At 45.4% G+C, this 13,697-nt stretch overlaps 1 protein-coding gene across 1 annotated transcript in view; it reads right to left on the bottom strand.

Annotated features, from left to right (window-relative positions):
• Positions 1-13,697, bottom strand: part of RNF17 (ring finger protein 17) — a 93,230-nt gene that overhangs the window by 61,244 nt on the left and 18,289 nt on the right. Inside the window, exons 4-5 of the mRNA XM_063440255.1 lie at positions 12,734-12,854; positions 12,511-12,622 (exon numbers count right to left, since the gene is read on the bottom strand). Coding sequence (XP_063296325.1) covers positions 12,511-12,622; positions 12,734-12,854 — 233 coding nt within the window. The remainder of the gene's footprint in view (positions 1-12,510; positions 12,623-12,733; positions 12,855-13,697) is intronic.

Genomic DNA, 13,697 nt, shown 5'->3' on the forward strand with positions numbered 1-13,697 from the left:
ATCTAAGCGAGGAGCAGCACGGACAGACCTCCGCCCCAACTCTGCCTTTTATTAATTTATTTCTTTATAATAATTATTGTCGTGGTGTTAAAAAGCATTGTAGCAGAGGGGCAGAGCCTGCGCCTGAACGAGCTAGAAGCATCTCGCAGCAGCTCTGCACGAAAAACCTGCAAACTGCCGTTTACTGGCACAAAAGGGAAAAATACGCCTCAACTGCTGCCCCTGAGTACCCTACACCATGGGGAAGAAGGCAAAAATTTACCAAGCAGATACCAGCCCGTGAACGCAAGATATCGTGGCTTTCATGAGCACGGCCATGATCCCCTCAAGATGGCGCCGGCAGAGGCCTTTACATCTCTCTTGTCGGACAACGACAGCCCGCAAACCCACTTACCTACAATCTGGCAAGTATGGGTGAAGCGTACAGCATCCTTGGAGCTGGGGGACGATGCTCCCACCACGAAAGCTGACAAAGTGGTGAAAGACATCCAAGCCATGTTCCATGCAGATGGCGCTCGTCAGGGAAGAGGTATCCATGCTCATCAAATGGGTGGCGACAGCCGAAGAACACATCAAGGGCGCAGGGGTTGCTCAAATGGCCATGGATACTGCCCTAAGTTTGCTGTAGAAACAATGCAGTTCCCTGACAGCACAACTAGCAAGCATGGAGGATAGAGCCAAAGCACGTAATAGGAGGATTCGAGGGGTGCCGGAATCAGTCACCAATACTGAATTGCCCCATTACTGCAGGAGGCTCATAGCCACGCTATTATTAGACTGTTTTTCATCTCTCCAGGGCCACCAAAGCACCCAAAGATGCTCCCCGCGATGTGCTAATCAAGTTTGTTCGGGACTCAGACAGGGAGGTCCTTATTGGAGGCACATTTGAAGAAGCACATTTGACACTTTTCAGAGATTTTCCCAGGGACACTGACTTGGAAGAAATCGTTTCGACAGGTCACACAGCAGCTCCAAAAGCATATCCCCTAATATTTGTATTTCAAAACAGTAAAAAGTATCACAGCAATAATATTGTCAGTGTAAGTGCCGTTTGTGTGTAAAAAATGCAAACAACTTCACTTTCACTGACGATATCATCGTTGTAATACATTTAACTTTTTTGAAACACTAATATTTGTGTTCAGCGAAGTCTCCCGAGAAAAACAGTACCCCCCATGTACAGGTTTTATGGTGTCTTGGAAAGATATAGGGTTAACTATAGTGCTAGCAAATTAAATTCCTTATACTTTCGGCCTGGGTGATCAGGCAGGTCCCGCAAATTGTAATTAATAAAATGACCTAATTATGCAAAATTACATAAAAATATATGTATAATTATTATTTTATATATATATATGATTTTTTCAAAATTATTTATTTATGTATAGGTATATATATATATATATATATATATATATATATAGTGATATATACGCATATACTTATGTATATAGATATATATATTATTTTGTTCTACGTGTATTTTAAAATCTATCTATATTAATTTAAAAATACAGTTAGAACGAAAATACACAAATATAGTTTTAATTTACTTTTTAATTTTATTTTGTAACATATTTACATATATAATATATATATATATAATTAATCAATATCATTCTACGTGTATTTTGATAATATATATATAATTATATATTAATATTAAAATACATTTAGACTATATGATGTGTATGTGTGTGTATATATATATATATATATATATATATATATATATATATATATATAAAGGCTTGGTCTGTAGTTGTGGGAGGGGCTTGGTTTCCCTATAAAAGGGCTACCAATTCACTCTCACATTACCGTCAATGGTCTGGCGAGTCAGAAACGTTACTTCCGGTTCTGACCGCCATCTTGGATTTCCTCTTACCTGTTCATCGTGGTCTCCGGGTCCGGTGCCCTCCTGAGTGGTCCAGGTTCTCCAGTGCTATTTCCCGCCGCCGCTGCCGCCGCCGCCCGCACAGCTTTCCGGTACTCACTGCCGCCAAAATAACCGTAAGTTGGGCCCGCCGTAAAGCAAACCGCTTCACATTCACGGCTTACACGGCGGAGCCCCTATTCACATTTAACCGCATCCGGAACTATTTTCGTGGCAATCACTCCGCCGCTAAGCAATATAATCCCTATCTTTTAAACGTTTTAAACAATCACTGCATTCGTCTATATATTTAAAATTATGCTACTAAACAAAACATTTTCATTTATAATTTAATCACACTATTTAAATTCACATTTTTACTCACTATTTATACACGATCCTGCATCCACTTCTTAGGTGGAATCTCGCCCCCTACCGGTCAATAACGATATTACACCAAAAATAAATTAAATGTTACATTTAATTAGATTCCTGATATCTTCCAACAGGTTTTCTGACCAGAATTCATATTAATATTTGGGAACCCTGAGATCGGTATCATTTATACGTTATAGGTTGGTAACATTGTCATATGACCCATGTAAATGACCATATAAACATATGATATTAGTTAAAATATAATTTACTCTTCTAGGTTTAGTCATTGGAACGGTAGCTTTTACAAGCAAGAAGCCGGTTTCTCTCGGTTATATCTCCTCCGCAGTTATCGGGTAGGTTCTGGTTCTAAGGTCCACGATCTGGCCTAACCACTACCCCAGATTCAGATATTTATATATCATCTTATACCCACAGGTTAACCTACCGACAAAATCACAGTTACTCTTCAATTGAGAGGTCAAGCCTGACTCACTTTTCAGGTACTACGCCAGATCCCACTATTTCCAAAAAATATTATTTGAGGGGTACTGGTCCCAGGTTAGGTGGCCCAATTAGATAAATATTTTCTGGTCTTAATCCATAGGCTAGTGGTCCCGCGAGGCCAACATCCCTAACCTCACACTCGGAGGTGATACGTCCCTCGGGCCAAATCATAGCTAGCCGCCTCGCATCAATGTAAAGAGAGGGCCTCACCTGTCACTCCCAATCTTTCTTATGCTTTAAATGACACCGAGAGGCCAACACCCCGCCACAACGTTCGGTGGCCTCAAAACGTCCCCTCGGGCCCACACATAGATAGTGCCTCTCAAGCCGCTTGGCAACTAGCAGGGCCTCATCTGTCACGTTCAAAAAAGCTTAATTGTTTCACCGCTTGGTATTTTGTTAGCCCACCAGTACCCACCCACAAAACAATTCATACGACTGACTATATATATTTATAATTTCAGTTATGTCACTAACGCCAGATATTCCTGAAGAACTGTCACTACCTAGCACACCGGCTAGGCCTGCCACCCCTGGTCCAAGTACAGACGTGAATAGCCCGGCATCCCTTAGATCGTGGACCATACCACGTCTTACAGCTGAACTAAGAAGACGCTGCATCCCTTTCCCAGCTACAGCTAGAAAGGCGGAGTTGTATAGGCTACTGAACACTACCACTGACAACTCCGAGGCAGGGGAAGGCCCTAGCGGGTCTCAAGTACCAGCATTTCATGCAATGATGACGTCCCTTATGACATCCATGGGGAAAATCAGCGACAGGCTGGACAAATTGGAGGCCGGTAGCAGGGGCGGACTGAGAACCCTCAGGGCCCCCGGGCAAAATAAATCAAGGGCCCCCTTACAGGCCCCACCCATACTCCGCAGCAAGCGCCACCCATGTCCTGCCTCCATGCACCGCCTCCAGCCACACCCTACACAATCTTTAGACACAAGGAACAAAAGTGCAATAATCCCTTCAAGGCCCCAGTAGAGACTACAATTGAGGGCTAATGGGCCATGGAGGGGGGTCTTTCTAGCAGAGGCTATCTCAGTGTCCTTTAGAGAGTGTGTTAGAAATAATCCCCTCCAGGCCCTATTAGAGACTACAATGGAGTCTAATAGGCTTGGAAGGGGGTCTTTCTAACAGAGGCCATCTCAGTGTCCCTGCTGGAAACAGTCACCTCCAGGCCCCAGTAGAGACTACAATTGAGGGCTAATGGGCCATGGAGGGGGGGAGCATTCTAGCAGAGGCTATCTCAGTGTCCTTTAGAGAGTGTGTTAGAAAGAATTTCCTCCAGGTCCCATTAGAGACTACAATGGAGTCTAATGGGGCCTGGAGGGGGGGTCTCCAACACTCTGGTTCCTATTCACAATATAGCAACACAACATAGCTCGCTGATACCTAGGCCAAGTTGGCTCCTCTTACCTTAATTACTGTTGTTGGCTGGCAGTCTGTGGGCTTGCTGGAAGGCTGTGGGCTTACTGGCTGCGGCTGGAAGGCTGTGGGCTTGCCGGCAGGCTGTGGGCTTGCTGCCTGCGGCTAGCAGGCTGTTGGCTTGCTGGCTGTGGCTTGCTGGATGGCAGGCTGTGGCTTGCTGGCTGCGGTTGGCAGGCTGTGGGCTTGCTGGCTGTAAGCCTAACTGGTGGCCTGTGGGCTGGCTACTGGCCAGCCTATGGGCTGGCTGGCTGGCCTGTGGGCTGGCTGGCTGGCCTGTGGGCTGGCTGGCTGGCTGCTGGGGCACTTGGAGATTATTTAAAGAAATAATCCATGCACAATAACCACTACTGCTCTGTGTAGTCGTTATGGTGACAGGAGGGCCGGGCCCCCCTCCCAGAGAAGTAGTCAAACCGTTTAAGAACAGTTTGAAAACTTACCTGGGGTCTGCTGGGATATGAGGCTGTTGTAGGGTATAGGAGCAGTGGTGCAATGTGTAAGGGGTGCAGTGTGTGTGAAAGGTTCAGTGTGTGTGAGGGGGTGTAGTGTGTGTGAGGGGGTGTAGTGTGTGTGAGGGGGTGTAGTGTGTGTGAGGGGGTGTAGTGTGTGTGAGGGGGTGTAGTGTGTGTGGGGCAATGTGTGTATGAGGGGGCTGTGTATGTGTGTGGCAATGTTAGTATGGGGGGCTGTGTGTGTATAGGTGGGCAGTGTATGTGTGTGTGAGGCAATGTGTGTAAATGTGTATGGTGTGTGTGGGGGCAGTGTGTGAATGTGTATGGTGTGTGGGGGTAGTGTGTTTATGGGGCTAGAGTTCACTCTCACCACTGCAACCACCAGGAATCCCTGGTGGTCACAGTGTTGAGAGTGAACTCTAGCCCGTAGCTCCAGGGCTAGAGTTTACTTTCGCCAGAGCCGTAACGTTGCCGTGGTAACCGCGGCAACGATCTGTGCTCGCGCAAGAAGGACCCAGAGGAGCTGCAGGTTGAGCTCCTGGGTCCTCTCTTCCTCCCTCCCCTGCCGGCTGCCCGCACGGTGCCTGCGGACAGGGGAGGGGGCAATTGCCCTCCTCTTACTCCCCCCTCCCCCTCTTCTTACTCCCCCCTCCCCCTCTTCTTACCCCCTTCTTACTCCCGCCCCTCTCTTCTTACCCCCTCCCCCCTCTTCTTACCCCCTCCCTCTCTCTTCTTACCCCCTCCCTCTCTCTTCTTACCCCCTCTCCTCCCTCTTCTTACCCCCTCTCTCTTTTAACCCCCTCCCCTCCCTCTCTCTTTTTGCCCCCCCCTCCCTTTCTCTTTTGGCCCCCCTCCCCTTTCTCTTTTTGCCCCCCCTCCCTTTCTCTTTTTGTCCCCCCTCCCTTTCTCTTTTTGCCCCCCCTCCCTTTCTCTTTTTGCCCCCCTCCCTTTCTCTTTTTGCCCCCCTCCCTTTCTCTTTTTGCCCCCCTCCCCTCCTCTTTTTGCCCCCCTCCCCTCCTCTTTTTGCCCCCCTCCCCTCCTCTTTTTGCCCCCTCCCCTCCTCTTTTTGCCCCCCCTCCCCTCCCATTTTTGCCCCCCCCTCCCCTCCTCTTTTTGCCCCCCCCTTCCCTCCTCTTTTTGCCCCCCTCTCCCCTCCTCTTTTTGCCCCCCTCTCCCCTCCTTTTTGACCCCCCTCCCCTCCTCTTTTTGCCCTCCCCTCCCCTCCCCTTTTTGTCCCCACCACCCCCACCTGTAGCGTGGCCGAGCTGCACTCCGGTCCGCGGTGCAGGCCGGAGTGATAGGAAGGTGCACACTGAGTGTGCACCTTCCTGTCAGTCCGGCTGGGTACAGGAAACAAACTCCTGTTCCACGCGGAACAGAAGTTTCTGTTTCCTGTACCCGACCGGACTGACAGGAAGGTGCACACTGAGCACCTTCCTATCACTCCGGCCGGCACCGCGGACCGCACAGCTACAGGGGAGGGGAGGTGAGAAGCTGCAGCCGCCTGAGGCTCTTAAGAGAGCGCTCAGGCGGCTGCAGCATTTAAAGGGGCGGCCGGGCCCCCTGATGGCGGGCCCCCCTCCCGGCCGGGCCCTCGGACCATGTCTGAAGTGCCCGACCGGTCAGTCCGCCCCTGGCCGGTAGTGCTACTCACTCCACTACAAATACAACGGTCACCACTCAGCCTCTTGCTGATACCTTACCCGGTAATACCCTACCAGCCACGGCTGACATAGAATCTATTGATCCCTCACACATGGTCCCAGCTCACCTTAAAAAGGACATTCTGGAAGGCAAGGACGTTAACCTAGCTTCATTGCTTATTGCCTCCCAGGATGTCCTTGAGAACAGGACCTTTGCATGTGGGGACATTTCTGTAGTCCTTAAAGCTAGGGACCCTTGCCTGAACAAAAAATTGAATATACCAGAATTTGTGTTAGGTTTTGGCATCTATAGGGACGTATATTGCACTGTATACCCAGGGAAAAGAGCCGAGCTAGATGCGTACATGCACAAGTTGGTGGATTTGGGGCACAAATACGGTGGTACAGCGTTTTACGATTACCACCGTTCCTTCTCTGCAAAGGTGGCCGCAGCTCTGGCTCAGTTCAATTTAAGCATTAAGTGGAACAAGTTGGACACTGAGCTATTCTGTAGGCACTTTGCAGGCCTCAAGCCCCCAACTTGTGCAGTATGCTCATCAGCAACCCACAGCACTAATTTCTGCCATAATACAGCTGAGGTAGAACAAAACCAAGCAACTACTAACCCCTCAAGGTCAAATAAAGGTTTGAAAGACAAATTAGGAAGAGATATTGTCTTCTTAGGGAAATCCCAAGTATGCAACAATTTTAATGCTGGCAATTGTGGGTTTAGTTCGTGTAGACTAATGCATGTCTGTTCACATTGTTTTAGGGCTCATTCCAAGACAATGTGCCCAAATAAAGCTTTCCCTAAACCCTATCTCACATGCGTGAACCTCAGCTTATTCACCGATTTGCTACATCTACACCCATCACAACATTTTAGTGACTACCTCATAACAGGTCTATCGGAGGGTTTTCACACAGGGTTGATACATTTACCTACAGGCACACTGGAATGTGACAACTTACTTTCCACACGAGATGACCCACAGCTGGTACATAAACTTATCACAATTGAGGTGAACCAAGGGTTTTTGCTGGGTCCTTTCCACTCACCACCTTTTACTTCTTGGAGAACCAATCCCATTGGGATTGTCACGGGGAAAAACTCACTTAACCCCTTAAGGACACATGACATGTGTGACACGTCATGATTCCATTTTATTCCAGAAGTTTGGTCCTTAAGGGGTTAAACCCAGGCTGATCATTGATTTATCCGCACCACATTCCTCCACAGTCCCCAGCTTAAATTCCCTCATACCATCGGAAGAGTTTTCACTGCATTACGCCACTATCGACCATGCCATTGGGGCTATCATTAAAGCAGGCACAGGGGCATGGTTAAGTAAAACGGATGTAGTGAACGCCTTCAAATTACTTCCTATGCACCCTACACTTTGGCACCTTCACGGCATTAAATGGGAAGGGTTATACTATTTTTTCACTCGCCTCACTTTTGGCTCTAAAAGCAGCCCGCGGATTTTCGACACATTTGCAGAGGCCTTATGTTGGTTGTTACTCAATGTATGCAAATGTCCCTCAGTGATTCACTATTTAGACGATTTCCTCACAATTGAGAACAACACACTTCCACCCACAAGTTTAAGACACATGTTGGCATTATTCGAGTCACTTTCTATCCCAGTCTCCCCACACAAGACCCTGGGGACTGACACTCAGATGCAATTTCTGGGGATACAACTAGACACAGTACACATGCAGGCTAGCCTCCCTCATGAGAAAATTGAGCGTATCCTGGCAAGCATTGACCATTACCTACAGCAAGGTTGTTGCACAAAAAAAGATCTACAATCATTGCTGGGATCGCTTAATTTTGCAATGAGAATCATTCCTCAGGGGAGATCATTTATTTCACATTTGCTGTCACTATTTCCACAATTTACCTCAGACACATCTTACATTTCATTAGACAACCACGCAACATCCGATTTGCGCATGTGGAGAATTTTCCTCACTTCTTGGGACGGGCGTGCCATGTTTATACCACCTCACTCAGACACTTCACCTACACTATGGACAGACGCTGCAGCAAACACAGGTTTTGCAGCCATATGGGGAGACCAATGGCTTGGGGGGCCGTGGCCAACTGAGGTGAAAGCACTCACAAAATTCACAGAGACCTCAGCTTTATTTGAGTTGTACCCCATCGTGGCAGCGGCCGTTACCTGGGGCCACCAGTGGTCCGGTCACACGGTTTGGTGCTATTCTGACAATATGGCTACTTGCCATATTGTCAATAAAGGCCGGTCATCATCACTGGTAATTATGAGGCTCTTGAGACGACTCACATGGGTAGCAGCCACTTGTCAATTCTTTCTAACATGTATTCACGTTCCAGGGTGCACAAACATCAGTGCTGATCACTTGTCTCGATTTCGTTTTCAGGAATTCTTCACGACACTGCCCACCGCTTCCAGACGGGCAACACCAGCCCCACTTTTCACAGACATGATAATGGATTAAAAGCTTTGTTAAATCACGCACGTCACATTTCTCACCTGGCACTTTCTGTAAATACAAGAAACACTTACGACAGAGCATTTCACATATTCAGGAAATTTATCACTGATTTTCACATTCACGACATGTTCACGATAGAATCAATTTTGGGGTTCACTTCTTTTTGCCACATCAACCTAAAACTATCATTCAACACTATTAAATTATACCTCACGGCAATTCAACACCACATGCTTATTCAACAACCCAAAGCCACTAGTTTCCTGTCATCATATCAAATCAAGACAGTTCTTAGAGGCATTAAAAAATTAGACACACATGTCCCAGCAAAACAACTACCTATAGATAACCATATATTTCATGCACTAATCAACTTGTTAGATTCCTCCCCGTTTGAGCCCAGGACAAACACGGTCATAAAGACAGCCATATATCTAGCTTTTTATGGATTCCTTCGTCCCAACGAATTCACAACCAGGACTATTACGACCACTGATTACTTAAGAACCATGGACTTAGAGAAACATAACGGCCATTACCTACTCATACTTAAACACTCGAAAACCAGCACCATGGGTCATACCGTTACGATCCCTTTGTACCCTACTCATAACAAATGGTGCCTGGTACAAAATGTTGACAATTATCTGCAATCACTCCACAAACAACCATTACAACCTTTGCTAGAACTGCACGGTAACGTTCTAACTACAGCAAGGTTTATGCTCTATGTAAGATTGCTGTTGACTAGACTCGGCTTGAACCCTAGTCAATTTTCAGGTCATTCTTTTCGAATCGGGGCAGCATCTACAGCCTCTGCTAACCACATACCTCCGCACATAATCAAAACAATGGGACGCTGGAAATCTTCCGCTTATACTCTCTATATACCCAATCCTGTTAAAGAATTAAGACTAGCTTTCTGTGACTTATCTAAATAAAGTTTTGGTCAACGTATTATGTCTTATGGTATTTTATTTTTGCCCACTTTTTACAGGCCTACTGCTCTGTCGGTTTCGGCACACCACAACCGACTAATTCCAACTAATTGGTATTTATGTTATTATATGTTATGATCTCATATACGGCTATATGGCCACGACCACAAATATAAAGGCTTGGCCTGTAGTTGTGGGAGGGGCTTGGTTTCCCTATAAAAGGGCTACCAATCCACTCTCACATTACCGTCAATGGTCTGGCGAGTCACCCCACCCGCCACTCCCTCTATTACAAACACCCTCTAAGGTGGGCCCACTTTTTACAGGCCTACTGCTCTGTCGGTTTCGGCACACCACAACCGACTAATTCCAACTAATTGGTATTTATGTTATTATATGTTATGATCTCATATACGGCTATATGGCCACGACCACAAATATATATATATAAATATACACACACATATATACATACACTTAGATCATATATATACGATCTAAGTATATACACAAGTTAATTTTAAACAGTTTAAACCTTTTTTTTCCCCAAGCAGCAGGGGGAGCACCTGTCATTACAGGCACTCCTCCTGCTGGCATTGCTATGGACGGCTATGCCGTCCATGTGATTGCAAGGTCCTCGCAATCACATGGCCCGGGGGGGCAGAGAAGAAGGAGGGGGACTCCTGGGCTCCCAGGTGAGTCCCCAGACCGCGATCGCTGGCGGTGGATCACCGGTGACCGGGTAAATAGGAAGGACGGCAGAGACGTGCTATGCCGCCCCCCGCCGTTTAGAGCCAGGTCATAGCACGCCCGCCGTCCTTAAGGGGTTAAAGAGAGAAATTAATTTAGAATTTCTTATCTTCTGCTCTGTTAATAGCTTGATAGACTCTGCAGGAACCTTGTGTATGTAATTAAAGTTTAATTTACAGAGCAAAAGATACAAAACTTTTAAAGTACCGTATATATAAGCCGAGGCCCATAATTTTACCCCAAAAAACTGGGAAAACATATTGACTCGAGTATAAGACTAGGGTGGGAAATGCAGCAGCTACTGGTAAATTTCTAAATAAAATTAGATCCTAAAAAAATAATATTAATTGAATATTTATTTACAGTGTGTGTATATAATGAGTGCAGTGTGTGTGTATGAGTGCAGTGTGTGTATGAATGCAGTGTGTGTGTGTATGAATGCAGTGTGTGTGTGTATGAGTGCAGTGTGTGTGTGTATGAGTGCAGTGTGTGTGTGTATGAGTGCAGTGTGTGTGTGTATGAGTGCAGTGTGTGTGTGTATGAGTGCAGTGTGTGTGTGTATGAGTGCAGTGTGTGTGTGTATGAGTGCAGTGTGTGTGTGTATGAGTGCAGTGTGTGTGTGTATGAGTGCAGTGTGTGTGTGTATGAGTGCAGTGTGTGTGTGTGATGCAGAGCCTTGGTGGGGGGTGGGCATTTTTATTATTCTTTTTTAATTATTATTATTTTAATATTATTTTTTTTGTTTTATTAGTAATATCTTTTTTATTATTATTATTATTATTAATATTTTATTTTATTATTTACATTTTTATTTATTTTTTTTCGTCCCCCCTTCCTGTTTGATACATGGCAGGGAGGTGGGCTCTCATTCCCTGGTGGTCCAGTGGATGGGCTGTGTAGGAGGGGGGTTGTCAGGAAGCGTCTACTTACCTTTCCTGCAGCTCCTGTCAGCTCCCTTCTCCTCCGCGCCGGTCCGGTCAGCTCCCCTGTCAAGTCCCACAGTAAGTCTCGCGGCCACGCGGAGCGTTGCCACGGTAACCCGTGGCAACGCTCTGACCCCGCGGCTCTCGCAAGACTTACACTGGAGGAGAAGGGAGCTGACCGGACCGGCGTGGAGGAGAAGGGAGCTGACAGGAGCTGCAGGAAAGGTAATTAAACGCTTCCTGCCAGCCCCCAACAGCCCCTTGTCTGTATTATGGCAATGTAAGTTGCCATAATACAGACATTGACTCGAGTATAAGTCGAGTTGGGGTTTTTCAGCACAAAAAATGTGCCAAAAAACTCGACTTATACTCGAGTATATACGGTAAGTTATATGTGATTGAAAATTAAACCATTTTGATTTCAGGCAGGTTGCGTCAGTCCGAGCCAGGGGAGGTGTGACCAGGGCTGCATAAACAAAAACAAATGTGATTTATCTCCTAAATGGCAGTGAAATTTCAGATGCATGATCTATAAACAAAAACTCCTTCTTTAAAGAGTCACTCCAGACACCCAGACCACTTCTGCCCATTGGAGTGGTCTGGGTGCCAACCCTTAACCCTGAAAGTGTAATTACTGCAGTTTTTATAAACTGCAATAATTACCTTGCAGGGTTAAGTCCTTCTCTAGTGGCTGTCTAACAGACAGCCACTATAGTGACTTCCATGTTCTTAGAACAGGAAAAGTGTTTTAAACGACGCTGAACATCCTCACGCTACATTACTTTGCCCCAAACTATTTTAGGCGACAGTTGTCCTTTAAGATATACATATAATGATTCCATTAGTAGTTTTTGCTTGGGAAAGAAGTATGCAAATTTCACCAGAGAAGAAAGTGTGAACTCTGTCCTTACAATAGAAATTCAAAATGATGTAGCATGGCAGGGTTATCCATCAACTAGAAAATACCTGGAACTGACAAGAAAACTGAACACTTATGTTGAAAAGAGTTGGATGGAAATGCAGATTTTACTTTATTTAGTAATTTTGGTTTACAACTCGGTTAAATGCAACTTACTTTGTAATAAAATACAGCTTTAACTTGTTATATTAAAAGGACATTCCAGACTTACCAACATATGAAGGAAGCCATTTCTTTCTCAACCAAAGAAGCATTGATGCTGATTGAATTCTTTGGATCATCTTCAAAGAGTTCAACAGATAGTTTATCGTCCATCAAAATGCCTAGGCGAAATAACAAATAGAATGAGATACTCTGTAAAAATACCTTTGTCACAGTAGACTGGAATTATGGTTTATTCTTCAGTTATATGCAATAACAATGTCAAAGTTTACCTATGGCAGTACACTTTAGACGTTTGTCGGCAACCATCATTCCAAACATATCACATGCATCTAAATTCCACTGCTGTGCCGTGCTACTGGGTTGAATATAGGCAAGCTTGCAGTGTATTGCCTGCAATTATTAAAATACATGGAAACATTTAACATAAAGAAAAAAATCAAGCAGAAATAAAAAGAAAATAAAGTTAATCCCCTTAGCGATCTAACAGCAACACTAATAGCAACCTGAAAAGTAAAACTCCTCAAAAGAATTATATATAGTTAATGCAATGTTACAAATACACACACCAGGCAAGTCATAAGACTTGCTTTTACCATATAAATTTCACTTTAACAATGCTCTCACTACTGTAAGGGATTCTGGGTAGAAATATGCAAATGAGCTCAACAAAGAACCACATTTTTCCAGTTTATACATGGATTCCTTGGAGTATATGATTGCAGCATACAACAGCTTTAAAACACAACTCAAGAAGAGGTGCAATTCCAGTGAACCACTCATGGACAGCTGTTTCGTTGTTATTTCAACTCATCAGCATGGGATAGGTTACTGGCTTGCTATGGAGGCTTGGCGTTACTTGTTAAGTACATACCAAATAAGTTGTGGTGGATGAAAATCCCTTCCACCTGAAATAAGTGGATAGTTAATGCAATGTTAAACACAAATCCACACACCAGGCAAGCCATAAGACTTGATTTTACCACATTAATTTCACTTTAACAGTGCTCCCCATGGACGACTTTGTAAGCACACAGCGAGACATGCAGTCCACTCAGGCCGCGTCCAAAATGGCGACGGCCTTCCCGGGCGCGATAAGCAACGCCAGCACAGCACTGAGCTCAGGCAGAGGAGAAGCCCTCTCCCAAATTGCTGCAGACCTGGCTACAATATCTGCCAATACGCTCTCTCAAGCAGACAAGACAGAGATGCTGGTCGAAATCAGGACCGCGATCA

The sequence above is a fragment of the Pelobates fuscus genome, chromosome 1, assembly GCF_036172605.1.
Source record: "Pelobates fuscus isolate aPelFus1 chromosome 1, aPelFus1.pri, whole genome shotgun sequence".
Lineage (NCBI taxonomy): Eukaryota > Metazoa > Chordata > Amphibia > Anura > Pelobatidae > Pelobates > Pelobates fuscus.